Source organism: Gambusia affinis, linkage group LG03, assembly GCF_019740435.1.
Source record: "Gambusia affinis linkage group LG03, SWU_Gaff_1.0, whole genome shotgun sequence".
Taxonomy (NCBI): Eukaryota; Metazoa; Chordata; class Actinopteri; order Cyprinodontiformes; family Poeciliidae; genus Gambusia; species Gambusia affinis.
Window position 1 is genome coordinate 2,858,298 of NC_057870.1, and position 16,190 is coordinate 2,874,487.

Here is a 16,190-nt window from a genome sequence, read left to right on the forward strand (position 1 = left end):
GAAACACAAAGAAAATATGAGATGAGATAAAGGTGACCGACCTGAGAAATTGTGTGTTTCTGACCACCTTCCTGTTGAGCCTTATCACTTTTGATTCATGTCCATAATCAAGTGTATTTTTGCTCCCTTCACCCGTATAGATGCAAGTCATAAAAACAAACTGACAAAACTATATATTCTATAACTCTGCAGAAATTGAAAGATTGATATCAAATAATTGTAAATTCAAGCCCTCACCTTGTATTCTATCAACTTGATATGAGGTGTAGAATTGCTCTTTGCTTCACTTTCAACATTTGAGCACAGTGCTGCAAACACAAGAAGAAGGGCAACTTTTTTTCTTCACACAGAGAGGTTTTATAAAATAGAAGATTTAGTTAAGTTCAAATGTAATGGTCAAACCAAGCTCTCACCTTTAGATATAGGCTCATTAGTTTCTTTACCTGGCTCATCCATCTTGCAGACAGTGAAAGCACAGAAGTGGCATGTCAGGCCTGACTGATTGGCTCATTAGAGATTTCTGCAAAGCTATGATTTATCAGAGGCGAAAAGGCTGATATGGATTTCCAGTCCTTGTTGACAAGTAATGACATACTCCCTCCACTTGTTTACTTTATAAATCCTGAAACCTTAGGAAACTCAGAGCTGGAGATCAATAAAAGACCTCTACCTGAATCTATTTATTTTTACTGATGAATAACGGTCAGCTTGCAACACGTTTATTATTTCTTCCTTGTTCCCTTGTAAAAACACATTTCAGCAATGAGGCAGTTAAAAGTGCATTATGTCACTAAAAAAAAAAGAAAAGCACAAAAAACAATTGAGAAAACCAATAAACATTAAATTATGTACAACCAAACTGTGATCATGGGGAGAAGGTTGGAGTCTAGGGTGTCTCATATGTGCTTTGCTTATACATGATGTGGTCATGTCAGTGAGTCAGGCCAGAATCTTCATTGGCAGCAAAACTGTTCCAGCTGTTTCAGTGTCAGCTCTGTCTCAAGTGGAAACTCATTAAGGTGGGTAGAGAGGAATCTAAGATCTTCTATCATTCAAAGGCGTTGGTAGAATGTTGAGGATTTCATCAGCAGTGGTGACGGTACTGCTAAAATCAGTCATGGTCCAATAAGTACTGTGCTAATAAGCAAATCTCTGAATTTCCTCACCTTCATTCCAACACTCATCTGATCAAATGAGGAAGATTTCAGAAACAAGCTGCTGAACTGAGCTTTTTCCATAGAGTGAGTTTAGGACAGTCATCAACATTAGTTCCTCTCTCAGCAGGAACACAACTTTTCTTCATCTGATTTTGGACCTGTTGAACTCCTTCGCTTTTCATGTGAATCCCCCTGGAAAAAGACTCCAGGACAAACCCAGAACTCAGTTTAGGGATTTTTATCCCTAGAATCTTGTCACTGTGCCCTGCATTTTTCTTCCACGTATTTGTCCACTATACCCGGCTGATGATGCTCCGAGTCCTCTGGGACACTCAGGGTCTATTAAAGGCTCCTGTTTCTCTAGCTTGGGGGGGGGTTTCATGGTTTAAACAATGTAAATTATCTGCTCTCCCCTCACCATGTGTGGGAGGCACCATTCATTCATGCAGCCACACTCAGAGGGACACCGCCCCTTCAGGAGAACACAACCCTGACAGCCCAATGACACCCTGCAGCCATGTTTTTAGCCAACTCTGTGCTAAGCTCGCATGAAGACCACATTTTATCAACCTTTTGCAGAGAGTTTACATGTTTGTGTGTGTGACAAATCAATTCAAGCAGCTGTGAAAAGTCAACCTTCATGGAGCTGGGATTTGATATGTAAATTATATTTATACTCAGAAAATTCAAGCAGCCTCATTGAGAGCATGTATTGTCCTGCACTGACTCTACGTCAAGGTGTTCATTTACAAAGCAAAATGTCCTTGCATAGTTGATATACACAACATTTTTATTACCAAGTGAAGCTAACATACTTACTTGATTGTGCTGTACAAAGGCATTATATGCCTGGAAAACACATAATTCTGCCCCTTTTTTTTTGCCTGATTGGTTTAACAATGGCTCCTCCTCCACCTGTCCTTCCAGTGATCGACGCCCCCGGCCAGGTGGATGTGCGAGACGTGACGGACACCACGGCACTGGTCACCTGGTTCCATCCTGTGGCCCACGTGGACGGGGTCAGCGTCTCTTTCGGGCCCAGCCTGAACCCAGCGGACCGTAACGTGGTGGAGCTGTCGTCTGCTGACACCCAGTACCACCTGGCTGGCCTCAGTCCTGATACGCAGTACGAGGTGTCTCTGACGGCAAAGAGGGGGGAGCAGAGCAGCATACCTGTGTATGACTCCTTCCTCACAGGTAAGACTCCTGGAACCTTCTTCCTGCGCAGCTTTCACAGCTTTCATTAGACGCCCAGGGATTTGGGGACCACACAAGATGTTGCTGTTGCTGTATTTATGAGAATGGAGGCATGTAATCTTCTCACTTTGAGACAGTTTCCCCTGCTGGTTCAGAATAAAAGCCCCTGCTGGACCTGTCTCCCGTTGACTTCCTGGTGGCTGCAGATGAACTAGTAGATAGATTTTATAAAGGCATTGTTAGGTAGTTATGATTCTTTTATTATTATCTTTCCTTTCCAACAGTGGGAATCAACCAACATCGTCTTGCCCAGTTTAAGAATCAGTTTGTCCCTATTAACCTCAGAGCTTCACCCTAGAACTCAGACCCCGTCCACATAGAGACGAGATGAGGCACGTCCTCAAAGGTGTGTTTCCGTCCAGATGAGTGTGTCCACACTGACCTGGTGTTTTAGGAGGCCAGAACTGATCGTCTTTGATCAGTCCTGGCCTCCCAAATTCAGGCGGACAAATGACCAAAATGCAGATTTAATGTTTCAGTGAGCACATGCTCCATCAGTGGAACTGACATTCCCCTCTCTCTCACAAATCAACATCGTGCTACTAGTGTTGCGTTTATGCTAAGAGCACTATTACTGTTGCTTTGTTTCACATGAGTTCTTCATATATGAACAGTGTTTTTGTGTCATTCTGTGGCAGTGCTGCAGCGCCACTAATTGGCCCAGCATTCATCCTGTCAAATGGAGGCACGTTTCTGTCTTAATTGTTTATCATAATGTTTTCATATCAATGTGCTCAACAATTTATTAGATGTTTTCATTTTGTCTTTGTCACAGCAAGACTAAGACACCTTTGCTGCCACATTTACATTTTTTTACATTGAAGGCGAAGTGGTGTTTTCTGAAACAAAATTGTTTACAGTGAGGTATAAGAGACTATTAATTCTTTGTGCAGAGGTCAGGTATTTGTCATGTATGGCATTTTTTCATCTATATGTCCAACTCCTACATTTGCGAAGTTGTCTAGATTTTTCTTTCTGATTCTTTAATCATCTGGAGCAGAAGGTTAAATCTCCTTCAAACAAACGATTTAAGTAAGATTTATTTGCCTTTCGTCTGTCTCTGTGCCGTAGACCTGGACGCTCCCAGAGACCTTCAGACAGTGGAAATAACAGATGAGAGCATCACTCTGGAGTGGAGGAACAGTAAGGCTCAGGTGGACCAGTACCGCATCAAGTACGGCCCGCTGTCTGGAGGCGACCATGGAGAACTGCTCTTCCCGCCCGGAGCCAGGGACTCCACCCAGGCCAAAATCACTGGTACGACAGACTTTTTTCTTTCTTTCTTTGTTTCTTTCCTTCTTTCTTTCTTCCATTCATCCATCCATCCATTCATCCATCCATCCATCCATCCATCGAATAAATTCGTTTTAGTATTTTCTCTTTTTAATGACGGAGAACTGAACAACATGTAGTTTGCAGTTATGGCAGAAACTAAATGGCTTAATTTGAAAATGAAGGAGTTTTGGGGGCTTTTTTTCAAAATGGTCAGCAGGATTTTCACCCAGTTCATTTCCCAAAACTCCAATACCTTTCTTTTGTCTTGTTAAATGTTTTCTTGGACACAGTAACACCTTGTGCTTGGACACTTTGTTACTTCAATAATCAGCTCTCACTCCCATGTTTCAGCTGCAGCCCACAGTGTCTGCCTGCTTTTTATGAGGAAATATTTAACTTTCTCCATCTATAAAAGCATATTTCACACCCCTAACCTGACCTAAGGTCTGCTTAAAAAAAATAAACAAACAAACAAAAACATCCATCAGCGTTGGGTGTCTTGCTTTCTCTGGGTCCTGAATGAGGAAGCAGACTGTGAGAATGCTCTTGCTGAAGGGAGGGATTGGATTTCCTCCTGCTGCAGCGGTGACCGCATCCAGCCATGCATTGATGCGTTTCTGTGGCTGGTTGTTTTCTTCTGCAGCTCTCCAGTACAGCACGGCTACACAACACTAGAAGAAAATTTTTTTTTAAAAAGCTTCTAAAATAAACCAGTTGAGTCTTTGTTTGACCCACTTCTTTGTCCTTGGACGGCCCGTCCAATGAAAATACAGCACTGTGTCCATTCAGCTGACACTCACCCCCAACCCCCTTGTGTCCACACACACCTCAGCACTCCTTTCACACACTTATTATCTGTAATTGCCTTCACGCTCGTGATTTTATTGATAATGAGCTTCCTGGGCTTTAGGTGTAATTTCATGCAGGAAAGCCCTGCGCGCCGTGACCTCTGGGGGAGTTAATAAAGGAATTAGGAGCGATCAGTGTGAGAGAGGAGCTGATTGTAAAGACCAAACAGCCCCCAGAGCCCGCTGCATCACTGCAGCAAGTGTTCCTGCTCTCCAACAAGGGCTCTATAGATCCATCAATGCAAATACAACACCGATGTTCCACAGTGAACACAAGCTTACCATGAAATGCAATTAGGTGCCAATCTATTGTGCAATCAAGCCACAAGAGAGCGTTTTTGTGGCCCCGCAGCCATTAGCTGCAACAGCTGGCCACTTGACTATAGACACTCCCTCAGTTCATTTGTTGACACCTCAACAAAACAGGAGAGGGGCTTTTTCACAGTTTGCATGTTCCTGGTGTTCTGCAGGCCTGAGACCGGGAACGGAGTACGGGATGGGAGTAACCGCGGTGACAGATGAGCGGGAAAGTCTGCCCACCACCACCAACGCAGTCACAGGTCAGATGTTTCCTCCAACACCTTCAATAATCACCTCTCACTCCCATGTTTCAGCTGCAGCCCACAGTGTCCGCCTGCTTTTTATGAGGAAATATTTAACTTTCTCCCATTAGTACGTCTATAAAAGCATATTTAACACCCCTAACCCGACCTAAGGTCTGCTTAATAAAATGAAACAACAGAGAGGTTCATGTTACAAATAGTAAATGAAAAAGAGAATCTTAGTAAAAGTCAACTAAACTGATGAACACAACAGATCAAAAGTACAATTAAATGTTAGCGAGGAACTTTAAAACTGACTGAACTTGTTTCCGAGCTACGAATGTGCATGACCTTTAAAAGAAAAATATATTATATATTATATAAACATATTATTTAAAAGAAAATTATATATTATATATTTGGATAAATATCAAAATCGTCATTGTTAAAGGACCACATTTTATATCTGTTTTTAGGTTCTAAAATAAAGAGAAACATTTTGCTTTTTCAGAAACGGAGATGGAAAAGTTTCTTTATGTGGTATGTTGAAATTTATGGAAAAGGAAAAAGAAAAAAAGCACATGGTTTTCAGATAAATAACAAAAAGAAACAGATCTAAAACAACATCACTAGTATTTTAGTGTAATTCATAATCGGTTTATCCCATGGAAATGACCATTTGTTATTAAATGTATAAAGAGTTTCAGTCTTTATGATTTGAAGCCAGAGTTATTAAGAGACATCATGGAAGGTCCGAAGAGCCGCAGGCTGCAGCCCTTCAGTCTAACATGTACCCAGTTTTAGTCTAAAGATGTCATTTAGTAGCAGCCACAGTCGCCTCTGATCACTGAGTTCTGTTTGGGGAACATCTAAAACATCCTGGTGGTGATAGAACTCCAGGTGATGTATTTTGCTCCATCTGCAAAGACAAAAACTTCACAACCTTGATTGGATAATGGAAGCATTTACATGTTAATCCAAAACAGTTCTTATTGACAGGTGTTATCTTGGAATCCCCAGATGGCTTTGCATCTGTATCACCATAGGTTGATAAAATCACAAACACAAAACAACAGACTTTGTAACTAGATTTCAAACTGATGCAACATCTGGTTAAATCCATTGCAACTGTGAGCAGTTCTGAAAACCAGATGAAGTCCTTACTGTCAGAATATCTTTGAAGTTCTGGGTTTTTTATGTCTGCATGCCTGAAGTGCTGGAAGGACTTTCCTGTAGGTTCATCTGAAGAGTTTCGGGGAGTTAGCAAAACATATTTCTGATTTATGTGTCAGAGAGCAAATCTGTTAACTTTATTTGTATCAGTTTTCCAAGCTGATCTTCTTCTCTTCAATCAGCCCTAGACGCTCCCAGAGACCTGACTGTAGCAGAGGTGACAGAGACCACCATGATGCTGGAGTGGAAGCGGCCAGTGGCCAAGCTGGACTCCTACCGGCTGGTCTACGTGTCGGCTGACGGTCAGAGGGCTGAAGACTCGGTCCCCGGCAGCTCAGAGTCTCACACCCTGCGGGGCCTGAACCCGGGCATGATGTACACCGTCAGCGTCACCGCCGAGAGGGGCCGCAGGAGCAGCGCGCCCGCCACTGTCTCAGCTGCCACAGGTCAGCATGTCCAACAACTTTCTCTCAAATAAGTTGCTGCACCTGGTTGGAAAACAACAGAGCACAGTTGTTAGACTCTTAGCATTTGTTACTGATTTTCTTGATGTTTGAGACATAGAGCCTTCCTTAAGACTCTGGATGTTGTGGTGTTGTGTTGGCAGTATTGCAGTGACATGAGGGGCAGTTCCCCTGGACTGGCAGACTGGGATGGTGGTCCCCAGATTTCCCTGTAGCTGGAACACAGGTACAGGGAAATCACACTCCCATGGCTCCCTGCTAAGGTCTGTTCAGGGGTTATGGGTCCGTTGGGTAGTCGAACCTCAGATTCAGGGAGAGCAGTGTGGTTCTGGTTCTGATCCTGGAGTACAGTCTTGACCAGCTGTACACAGTCGGTAGGGTCCTGGAGGGTGTGTGGGAGTCCTCCCAACTGGTCTACACACTTTGTGGATTTGGAGAAGGTTTTGGACCAAGTCTCTCAGGGAACCCCGTGAGGGTATTCTGTGAGTATGGTGTACCAGGCCCTGTAATTCCAGCTGTTGGGTCCCTGTATGAGAGTCTGCTGTGCAATGCCAGCAGTAAGCCTGGCTTGTTTCCAGTGAGAGTTGGACCTTGCCAATCTTGCCCTTTGTCACCGATTCTGTTCATAATGTTTATTCTAGGTGCTGAGTTGATCCGTGTTGGTGGCGTTGGGATCTTGCCTCTGCTTTTTGCAGATGATGTGGTTCTACTGGTTTCATCAGGTCATGATCTGCAGCTTTGAACCAGCTTTGAAAAATCATCAGGCTGGTTTTCTTTCCTTCTTAAATGCTTCAGAAAGTCCAAGGACACATTCCGTTTTTCCCCTTCAGCCTCCATGTGATGACAGACAGACAAACAGTTTGTTAGCTTGTAGTTAGCAGATATCTCCAATGTTTCAGTTTTTTTGTTTTTTTGTTGTTTTTTTTTTGCTTAAAGGTCCAGAATCCAAAAACAGATTGTGCGACTCTGTAGTTTAAGAAGTCTAATTTGTAGCTTATGTTTCTGAATCCATGATGTGTCAAATCCAGCTGGATGTCAGAATCTCCCATCTAAATCCCAGAGAGCCGGAGCCGGGGGATCAAGAGAAGACAAAACACAAAACAGACTAATCTTTCTTCAACATTTCAGGGAACATCAGAAAGAATGGAGAGGTTTGTTTTGCTAAAACATACGGCAGTGTAACTGTAGCTCACTGTTTCCAGGAGGGTTTTAGCTGATGGTGCAGAGTTGAAGGGGGTCTTCTCATAATCCCCCGCACCCACATCCTCCAACCCCCTTTTTTCATAGCTGTGGCCAAAGCAAGGCAATGAATTGCATTCATTGTTATTTCTCAATGTAACTGTGTCTCCTTCTCCTACGGCTCATTTATAGCATATGGAAATATTTCTTTCTTTTTTCCCCATTTTTGTTTCTACTTAAAACAAAAAAAAACTAAATGAAGTGATTGTATATTTTGTGCTGCAGTAAGGGTGTAGCCAAGACAAACATCCCACAGGTAGATCCTGGTGCTCGGTTAAACTGGTGGCTGTAGGCAGAAATCGTTGAATGGAATCTGTTTGTTTCCTTCTTCGGGATCAGAAGCTGTACGCCTGCTGCAGTTGGTAAAAGCAAGCTAGTGGATTTATGTGAGCATTTCAGTAATGCACTGTATCACAAGCCTTGCATCTGCCTTTAAGCTGTAGATATTTACCCCATGCTTCAAAGATGGAGTCTCAGAGGAACCTTAGAGGTAATGGTAAGTGGTAATGTGTGTGTGCTGGTGGGAAATGGCCCAGCCATGTGTGCAGCCTTCGCGTTTCTTATTCATGTGTTAATTGGCGACCTGGGCCCCGCTCCCCTCTGGGTTTTGTGCGATTTGACCACGATGAACCGTGGGTCCGTCTGATAAAGGGACACATGCTGGGAGTCCTGCTAAATCGCTGTCTTCACAATCAGCAGCCGCCTAATCCACAGCCGGGAGGTTTATATCATCTCCACCAACACGGATCATGCTGGTTCTGCAGGAGGGGACGGACGGACAGCAGACGGGTGGGGGGTGGGGTTTATAGTAGTACCTGAACAATCACAGACAAGGATTAAGACAGGAAATTTGGAAGACTCTATAATGACTGTCTCTGAGGTGACCTGCCTATAGAATGTGCTTCATGGCTGAAAGATGCTCTTCGTAGAGTTGCCCCCCCCAAAAAAAAAACCAAAAAAACAAAAGCGCACACGGGGTCAGAGCGACACCGCCATACTGCGGACAGTGTCCAACAGTTTATTATTGTTATGGATGCACAACATGTGTTATCATCAATATCGGTCGCTTAAGTAAATCTGAGTCAATATTAACAAGCAATGTTTATTTCCTTCCTGTTGGGAGGGGCTTGGCCATGAGGGATTGGTTTGGTCATGTGACTGTAGGACTGTGAGCTGTTTAATTGAAGCAAAGAAGCAATGACAGGCTTGTGATCATTTTTCCATAGTGATGAAAGTATAGAGAAGTAATATCAGTAAATATAACTTACCTGCCATTACAGCACTATTAATATCTCATATTGTGTATTCAAGAATCTACAGGAACACAAAGCTACAAAAATAGGAAGGAATTAGTTTAATCACCTCTAATATAACTGCAATGGTAAGGTCATACAGTAAGCTTATGTAAATGTGCCATTGTATTGTATTTTCACCAAATTTAACAAAAATGTCTCATCAAAATGGGCCAACTTTTTAAAACGCAGGTTTTTTTTCTGCATATTACATAAAGGATGGACTCAAGCTAATATGAAATGCGTTTTGTTTTAAGAAACTGTTAAAGGACACGTTGAAGAATTTTGAAAATTATCTTTCAATGGTGCTCAAGTGTTCAGCTCATGGTATTTATATTAATTGTCATTTTCAAAATCAATAAACATGTGACATCACAACAAAAGAAAGCATTAAATGGAGAAAGTAAGCACAAAGGAGCTGGATGTGACAGAATCAGTCATAGGTTGAAGAAGAGTGATACATATAGAAGATATGAATCAATAAACACACACACAGACGCACACACAATGGTCACTCAAAACCAGAAATACTACAAAAGAATGTGAATTGAAAAGCTAAAAGTTAATTTGATGAGTTATCCAGATGAGGAAGTGAGAAGAAACATCCAGAAGGTCTAAAGGGCTGGCAGCAACCCAGAGTTCCTTGTTGCGAGCCCATGCTGCCTATAATTCATCACAGTGATGAAACACCACTTACAAGCTACTACAAGTTATAATTTTAAAATTCCAAAATTCCAGATTAGATGCTATAAGGTCTGCTTCATTTCAGCCCAGCATTACCACTGATAAGAACAACCTATTTTATATTGTGCAGCTAGCCGCATTAAAGGAAAGCATCTGAAGAGGTCGGCTTTCCACAGAGTTCAGGTTTTACACATGAGGTTTTAACTTCACTTTGCTGTAAAAACATTATTTCTGTGCAGAACCATCCATCACGACCCTTACACCACACAGATCTGCCTGCAGGTAGATTTCACAACAAGATGATGTTTGGCAATAAAAAGTCCCTTTAAGCTAATGCTGCACATCTGACGGCTGAAAAGGAAGTCAAAATAATAATAAAAAATGTGTAATTCATTAGACGCTGTGAAAAAATTAATAGCAGCTGCAGCTACTCACTGTGGGGAAACATGGAGGGAGGACATTTGGAGAGAATAGTTCATCTAACCGGGTAAATGAGTCAGCGATGGCTGATGTCCGCGGTAATGGTTGTGGAAGGATGAAAAGTAAAATCCATAGATCAACAATGCATTTCCTCTCCTGAGAAATTTATGCTTACAAACAACACGTGGTTGCTTTGATGGTCTGGCTGCTGACTCCACCAGAACTGTCCTGTTTCGCTAATTGTTCCAGTTTGTTATTCTGTGGGATTCTTCCTGTAAACCTGTCTCCAGTTAGTCAGCAGCGTGGGGTCCGCTTTTGGATTCTTCACACGATCTCTACTGAGCGCCGCATCTGAAACCACGGCACTGTCCTTACATGAACCCTCTTCTTCCTCAGTCATGGCTTCATTATGAGCACACAGGGAGGCTTTCCATTGTCTTGTTGAAGCAGCACACAGCTTTGTTCACTCTATGTATAACAATATTCATTTTTGTCTTTTTGTGAATTATTATAGTGGTTATGTTGAAAAGGACCAACAGCAGTCAGCAAAGACTTCCTCTCCGTCTCTCTGGAGCCATTTTGTTTCTCTGACCAGCGGTTTCAATCTCCACAAATCAACACAAGGTCTGATCATATCCTGGTCAGCCATTTGGCTGCAAATCAAAGTCAACAAGTTTATCTGAGCTTATGCTCTTAGTCAGTTTATGGTGAAGAAGAATTACAGCAGTGGTCTAAACATCTCTTGAAGCAAAAAAAAGTATGTAGAGAGAAACCGGGTAACTGAGCAGATTTTACATCACTTTGCATCACTTTACATCAACCTCAGAGTTAAGTAATTTTTATGATTTACTTCATTCCAATACAGCCTTTTCTTTTTTGTATTATACATCTGAAACTAATAGGAATAATATATTTTTCTCTCTTTTGAAATATCAGTTTACACTTAATCTGTACCCTCAATGTATGTCATAACACACCACATACCTTCGAATCAGAACCAAAACTCAGTACAGAAAGAAATTACTGTTGATAGTTTATTATGAATATCCAGAGCAAACTTTCAATGGGTTTTTCTTGCTTTTGGTTTTCATTTTAAATAATGCCAATACAAAAACGGATGATGACAAATGACATGACAGATTGAAGACATGCATGTACGACCCTAGATTGTACATGCAAAAACTTCAAAAGTGCACCGCCTTGACAAAGGCTAAACCCACTGAGTTTTTTTTCCCCTCTATCTCTGAAGTATGGACCACAAACTTCAATGGATTTTAATAGGATTTTGTATGATGTCAGTGTGGACTATCCACCAAAACTGACAGAATTAATCGGAGGAGTAGTCAAGGTAGCCATGGTAACTGTGGAGGAGCTGCAGGAAGGAAGTCAAAGTCGATGGGAGGATGGATATTGTTAAAGTGTAACTAACCCCTCTGTGGAAGAGTAACCACTAACAAATGTAGAAAAATGTCCTCATGTGGGCGGAGCCAGAAGTCACAGAGGGGCGGGGCCAAGTGTAGTGATCAGCAGAGGGAGATGGTAGTGCTGCGGTCAGAACAAAGCACTGTTCTCAACTCATCCACTTCAACTTTTGCCATATTTAGCAATTTCAGACCATTCTATTGATGTTTTATCTAAAACAAAAAACAACTAGTGACTTTTCTGTATTTGTATCTGTAGAATTTCATAGTGACATCACATGAGATGGTTTTATAACCAAACCAGTACTGACGTAAAGAAATGTAATTAATTTTATACAATTAATCAAATCAGGTTTATTATTGAGTTATGATGTGAAACATGCCGTAAGCATAAGAAGCTAAGCTAAGTTTGACAAACGTAACAAACAACACTACGTTTTTTTAAGTTGGAGCTCCGTTCTTTTTTGTTTAGTGTCGGAAAATTCTGCTGTTTAGGTAACGTTTGACCTAAAGAGATGGTTTTAGGAAAAATATTACAAAACTAAGCAAATTTACACAATGATGTCAAAATTTGCACAGAAACATAAAGATAGAAACCTAAATAACCTATTGAGACAGCGTATCATCAAAATAAAAAGAATAAAAATGAATGTTCAGAGAAATGAATGTTCACAGATACACTGTCCAAACTGAGTTTGAGCAAAGAATGTCAGAAGAACGCTGTCAGAGGTGAACCCCGCAAAACTCCTGGAGGGCTGACTGAAAAAAGGCTTCCAGGTGTTGGAACAGGGAGTGAAAACAAAAGCCTGCCGTTTTAGATTTTTGTAATCAATGTGCTATTTTTTTACATTGTTTTACATTGTGTTGTTTTCTCAACTCAAATGCCAAAAACATATGTTGAAGTTTGTAGCTGTGAGGTGATAAACAATAGAAAAGCTATATAAATCCTTAAAGCAGGCGGTGTGTGAGTGGTGGAAGGGTCAGGGTGTGTGTGTCTTTCTGTAAGCCGCAGCCTGCAGCAGACAAGCCTGTGTGTGAAATGGAAGATATCAGCTATAGAGGAGATATCTGAGGGGACCGTTTCATACGTCAGGACTCATTGTTAACTGCATGAGCTTGTTAAGACAATCCTAACCTATATTCTAACATGAATATTACACACTTACTGAAGGGGCAGTATTATGTGTTTTCTAGCCGCAGTGCCATTTTGCAGCACAATAAAATAATGTTGACTTCAGTTGCTAAATGAAGGACTGAAGGATTTCTCAAACATGCATGAAATTGTCAAGGCAACACTTTAGGTATGTTTTTGATGAGAGAATAAAAATCTAATATTGTGAAGCTGAGAAAAGTCGATTTTACAAGATACTGCCCCTTTAGAAAGATGGAGGAAAGGTTTAATGGGGAATTATTTAGAGGAATTTTCACTAAAACATCTCCATCATCAGTGTCTCTCATAACATCCAATCACATTCCCTTTGTCCACCACTCCATCTCCTCTCCAGCATGCTGTGGCAATCAGCCTGTAATGGCTGCCGTAATGTTTACCTGTGCCGTCGATTTAGTTCTCTTTCTGGACCGCTCTCTGAATGCTCACCCGGCACATAGAACAGGGTTCAATTCCAGGCTGCATGGCTGTGTGCACGGCTCTGTGCTTGGCCTCCCCATAGGTTTGAAGTGGACAGCGTACTTCAGCCTCACCAGGCGGGCTACGCTGCACCTTCACATGTTAATGGCTCATTCACAGCCATTAATGGGCACAAGCTGCATCAGCATGTCTGCACGCTGCCTTTTATCATTATGTCTTCCCACTTATATGGTAATATAGAGGAGACGGCTAAAGGCAGCTGCTGATAATGAGGTTGTTTGGTCCCTTTGGCCTTTGTAGTGGAAATCCAGGAATACTTTGACTGCAGACAAAGTAAAGGCTATCCTTTATTATTCTGAGAGCAAAATAAAATAATTGAAATCCAAATGAGATGCCATCATTGTTGACCTCTCTGTGATGTTCGGCGAAGGTTCTGCTTTGTTTGTTTCGTGTATTTCACATGTGCATCGATGTGTATGTTGTCCCTGTTTTAGTCACATTCTGCAAGCAATTTGATTTTCAGTTGAATGTTTTTATCTGTAGTCCAGTTCACCATGCAATATGATCACCTCAGCATTGAGACTCCAGCTAACATTTTGTGTTTGTGTCGTATGATGTTGATGTTTCTGTCGTCGGCCAGCGGAGGAGAAGCCGGCGGTGACCAACGTCACCGTCAGCGACGTGTCGTGGGAGAGCTTCCTCCTGTCCTGGTCTGCTGACGACGGGGCGTTCGACGCCTTTCTGATCGAGGTTACCGACGCGGAGACGGGAGCCGAGTGGCAGAACCACACGGCGCCCGCAGACGCTCGCAGCCTCGTCGTCTCGGGTCTGTCCCCCGGCACCTGGTACAAGGCCGCCCTGTACGGGGTTCACACAGGGGCGCGCTTAGAGCCTGTGTTTGCAGACACCATCACAGGTACAGATGCAGTCAGCGCCGGGGCCTCACTCTGTCCTCTGCTTCATTCACTTCCTGCTGCACTCAGGAAACGGACTGCCACCTTTCCCTGCTGTCTTTCAAAATGACACTGCAAAAACACAAAGTCTTCCTATGTGTTTTCTTTTTGTTTTGTGTCAAGTGTACTAAGATATTTGCAATTTGAACTACAATTTGTGCAAAAAAAAAAAGAAAAAAGAAAAAGGTATATAAATAGCTTCTAGAGCTATTTCTAGCTATAAGTTCTATATAAATAAAACTTCTTTGTCTCTATAAAACTAAGGCAAAAATATTTGGTCAGATTTTGTGTTTTTGGAGTGTAGAAGCTCTCTTATACTATGGGACATAATACAAGAAATCAAATACAACGTTTTGGGGAAATTGTAGTTGATGATATTACAGAAGAGCTGTGGATTCAACATGAAAGCACAATTCCAGCATAAACATTTTTCAGCTGCAGTATTGAGTGTTCTTTTCACTAGTGTTGTGAAAGTATGTTGAAATTCTTTTTCTGCTAATGTCTAACTGTAGAAATGACGGATTATTTAGATTTAAATGAGGTAAGGAATACCTAAATTTTTTTTATTAATTTTCAAGTCTGTGTGAGTTTTAAAACTTTAAAAAAATATTTTTAGAATCTCATTTTTAAAAAATTTTCAGTTCCTTTAGAATCTCTATATTTTTTTATGATGCATCATCTTCCAGTGTGTATTACACGTTGGGTGATACATGCACATCACTTGAAAGAAAGATGCAGGTCCTTTCAAGACTCCAAAATAGTTTCCATTAATAAACATGTAAAAAAAGTTTTATAGAAAGATGTAAAACTACCCAACACTTTCAGTGATTCTTTCTCCAAGCTTTCAGAGAGCATGAAGGGTCCAAATCCCTCCACAGACATCGATCACACACATTCCCCTTCCTTTCATGCAGGGGGGATCGTGAAACGGGCTAATGTTCTGCAGCAGCTCCCTCACAAAACCCCTTTCAGTCTACATGAGACCAGCCTTGGATCCATGTTTTCTCCACCTTTAAGCCGCCTGTCTGCCTGCTGGTACGAGTCCAGCCTGAAACAGCACATAGGCTGTTGTGTGAACGGCCCAGAAACACATCAGATCAGTGTTCCCGTTTTCCCAGCACAACAGGTGCTCCGGCCTCCCCTCCCACAACACTAATCATAGTCATTTTTAGCTTTGAACATGCTGTTGTTCACAAGACGTGTTTAATGAAAGGACTGTGAGCTGCAACATCAACTTCTGCCAGTCATGCCGTGCAGCCCAGTTTCCTGCTCTGTATATTGTTTCCATAAAACCATTTGAACTCTAAAAGTCGTCAAATAACCAGATCTGAAACCTTTGACACTTTTTTTTATGTCAACATTAATTGTGGCATTATCAGTGAGCATGTTACAGATGAAGAGCAGTCAACAGGAAGAAAGATGGGGGTACTGACGGAGGAAAGAAAACCCAGTGGCTCTTTTGTCACTTTGTGTGAGGCCTCTCTTCTGTATGCATCCCCACTTCCCTCCAGCCTGGACCGCTCCTCATTCTCATGCTGCCATTGCCCCTGGGCTCTTGTGCTGCGGTGCCAGGGGCTTCTGGGGCAATGCGGAATATGGCATGTGCTCAACATGGCCCATTGTCTGCATGCTAATGGCAATGGGGTGAAGCCATCGCACCATTTTTCATTAGCATCACTTAATCCATAAAACATTCCAAGTTGTGAATGCGACCTCGGACTAATTTGATCACATTATGCACGGCGGTTTGTCGTCAGTCTGCAGGAGGAAGACGCCAAAGGCAAACGAACCTCCTCGGCCCAGTGGGGACATGAGGGAAACTTTGAGTAAAACAGAGGGAGTTATGTGTAATTGACTGACTGGTTGAATTACAAAGA

At 42.0% G+C, this 16,190-nt stretch overlaps 1 protein-coding gene across 3 annotated transcripts in view; it reads left to right on the forward strand.

Annotated features, from left to right (window-relative positions):
* Window positions 1-16,190, forward strand: part of tncb (tenascin Cb) — a 67,838-nt gene that overhangs the window by 29,506 nt on the left and 22,142 nt on the right. For 2 of the 3 annotated variants that reach the window (XM_044110686.1, XM_044110688.1), the window contains exons 7-11: window positions 2,085-2,354; window positions 3,486-3,671; window positions 5,008-5,097; window positions 6,435-6,698; window positions 14,001-14,276. In XM_044110686.1, coding sequence (XP_043966621.1) covers window positions 2,085-2,354; window positions 3,486-3,671; window positions 5,008-5,097; window positions 6,435-6,698; window positions 14,001-14,276 — 1,086 coding nt within the window. The remainder of the gene's footprint in view (window positions 1-2,084; window positions 2,355-3,485; window positions 3,672-5,007; window positions 5,098-6,434; window positions 6,699-14,000; window positions 14,277-16,190) is intronic. The other variant, XM_044110687.1, reaches the window with a different exon arrangement.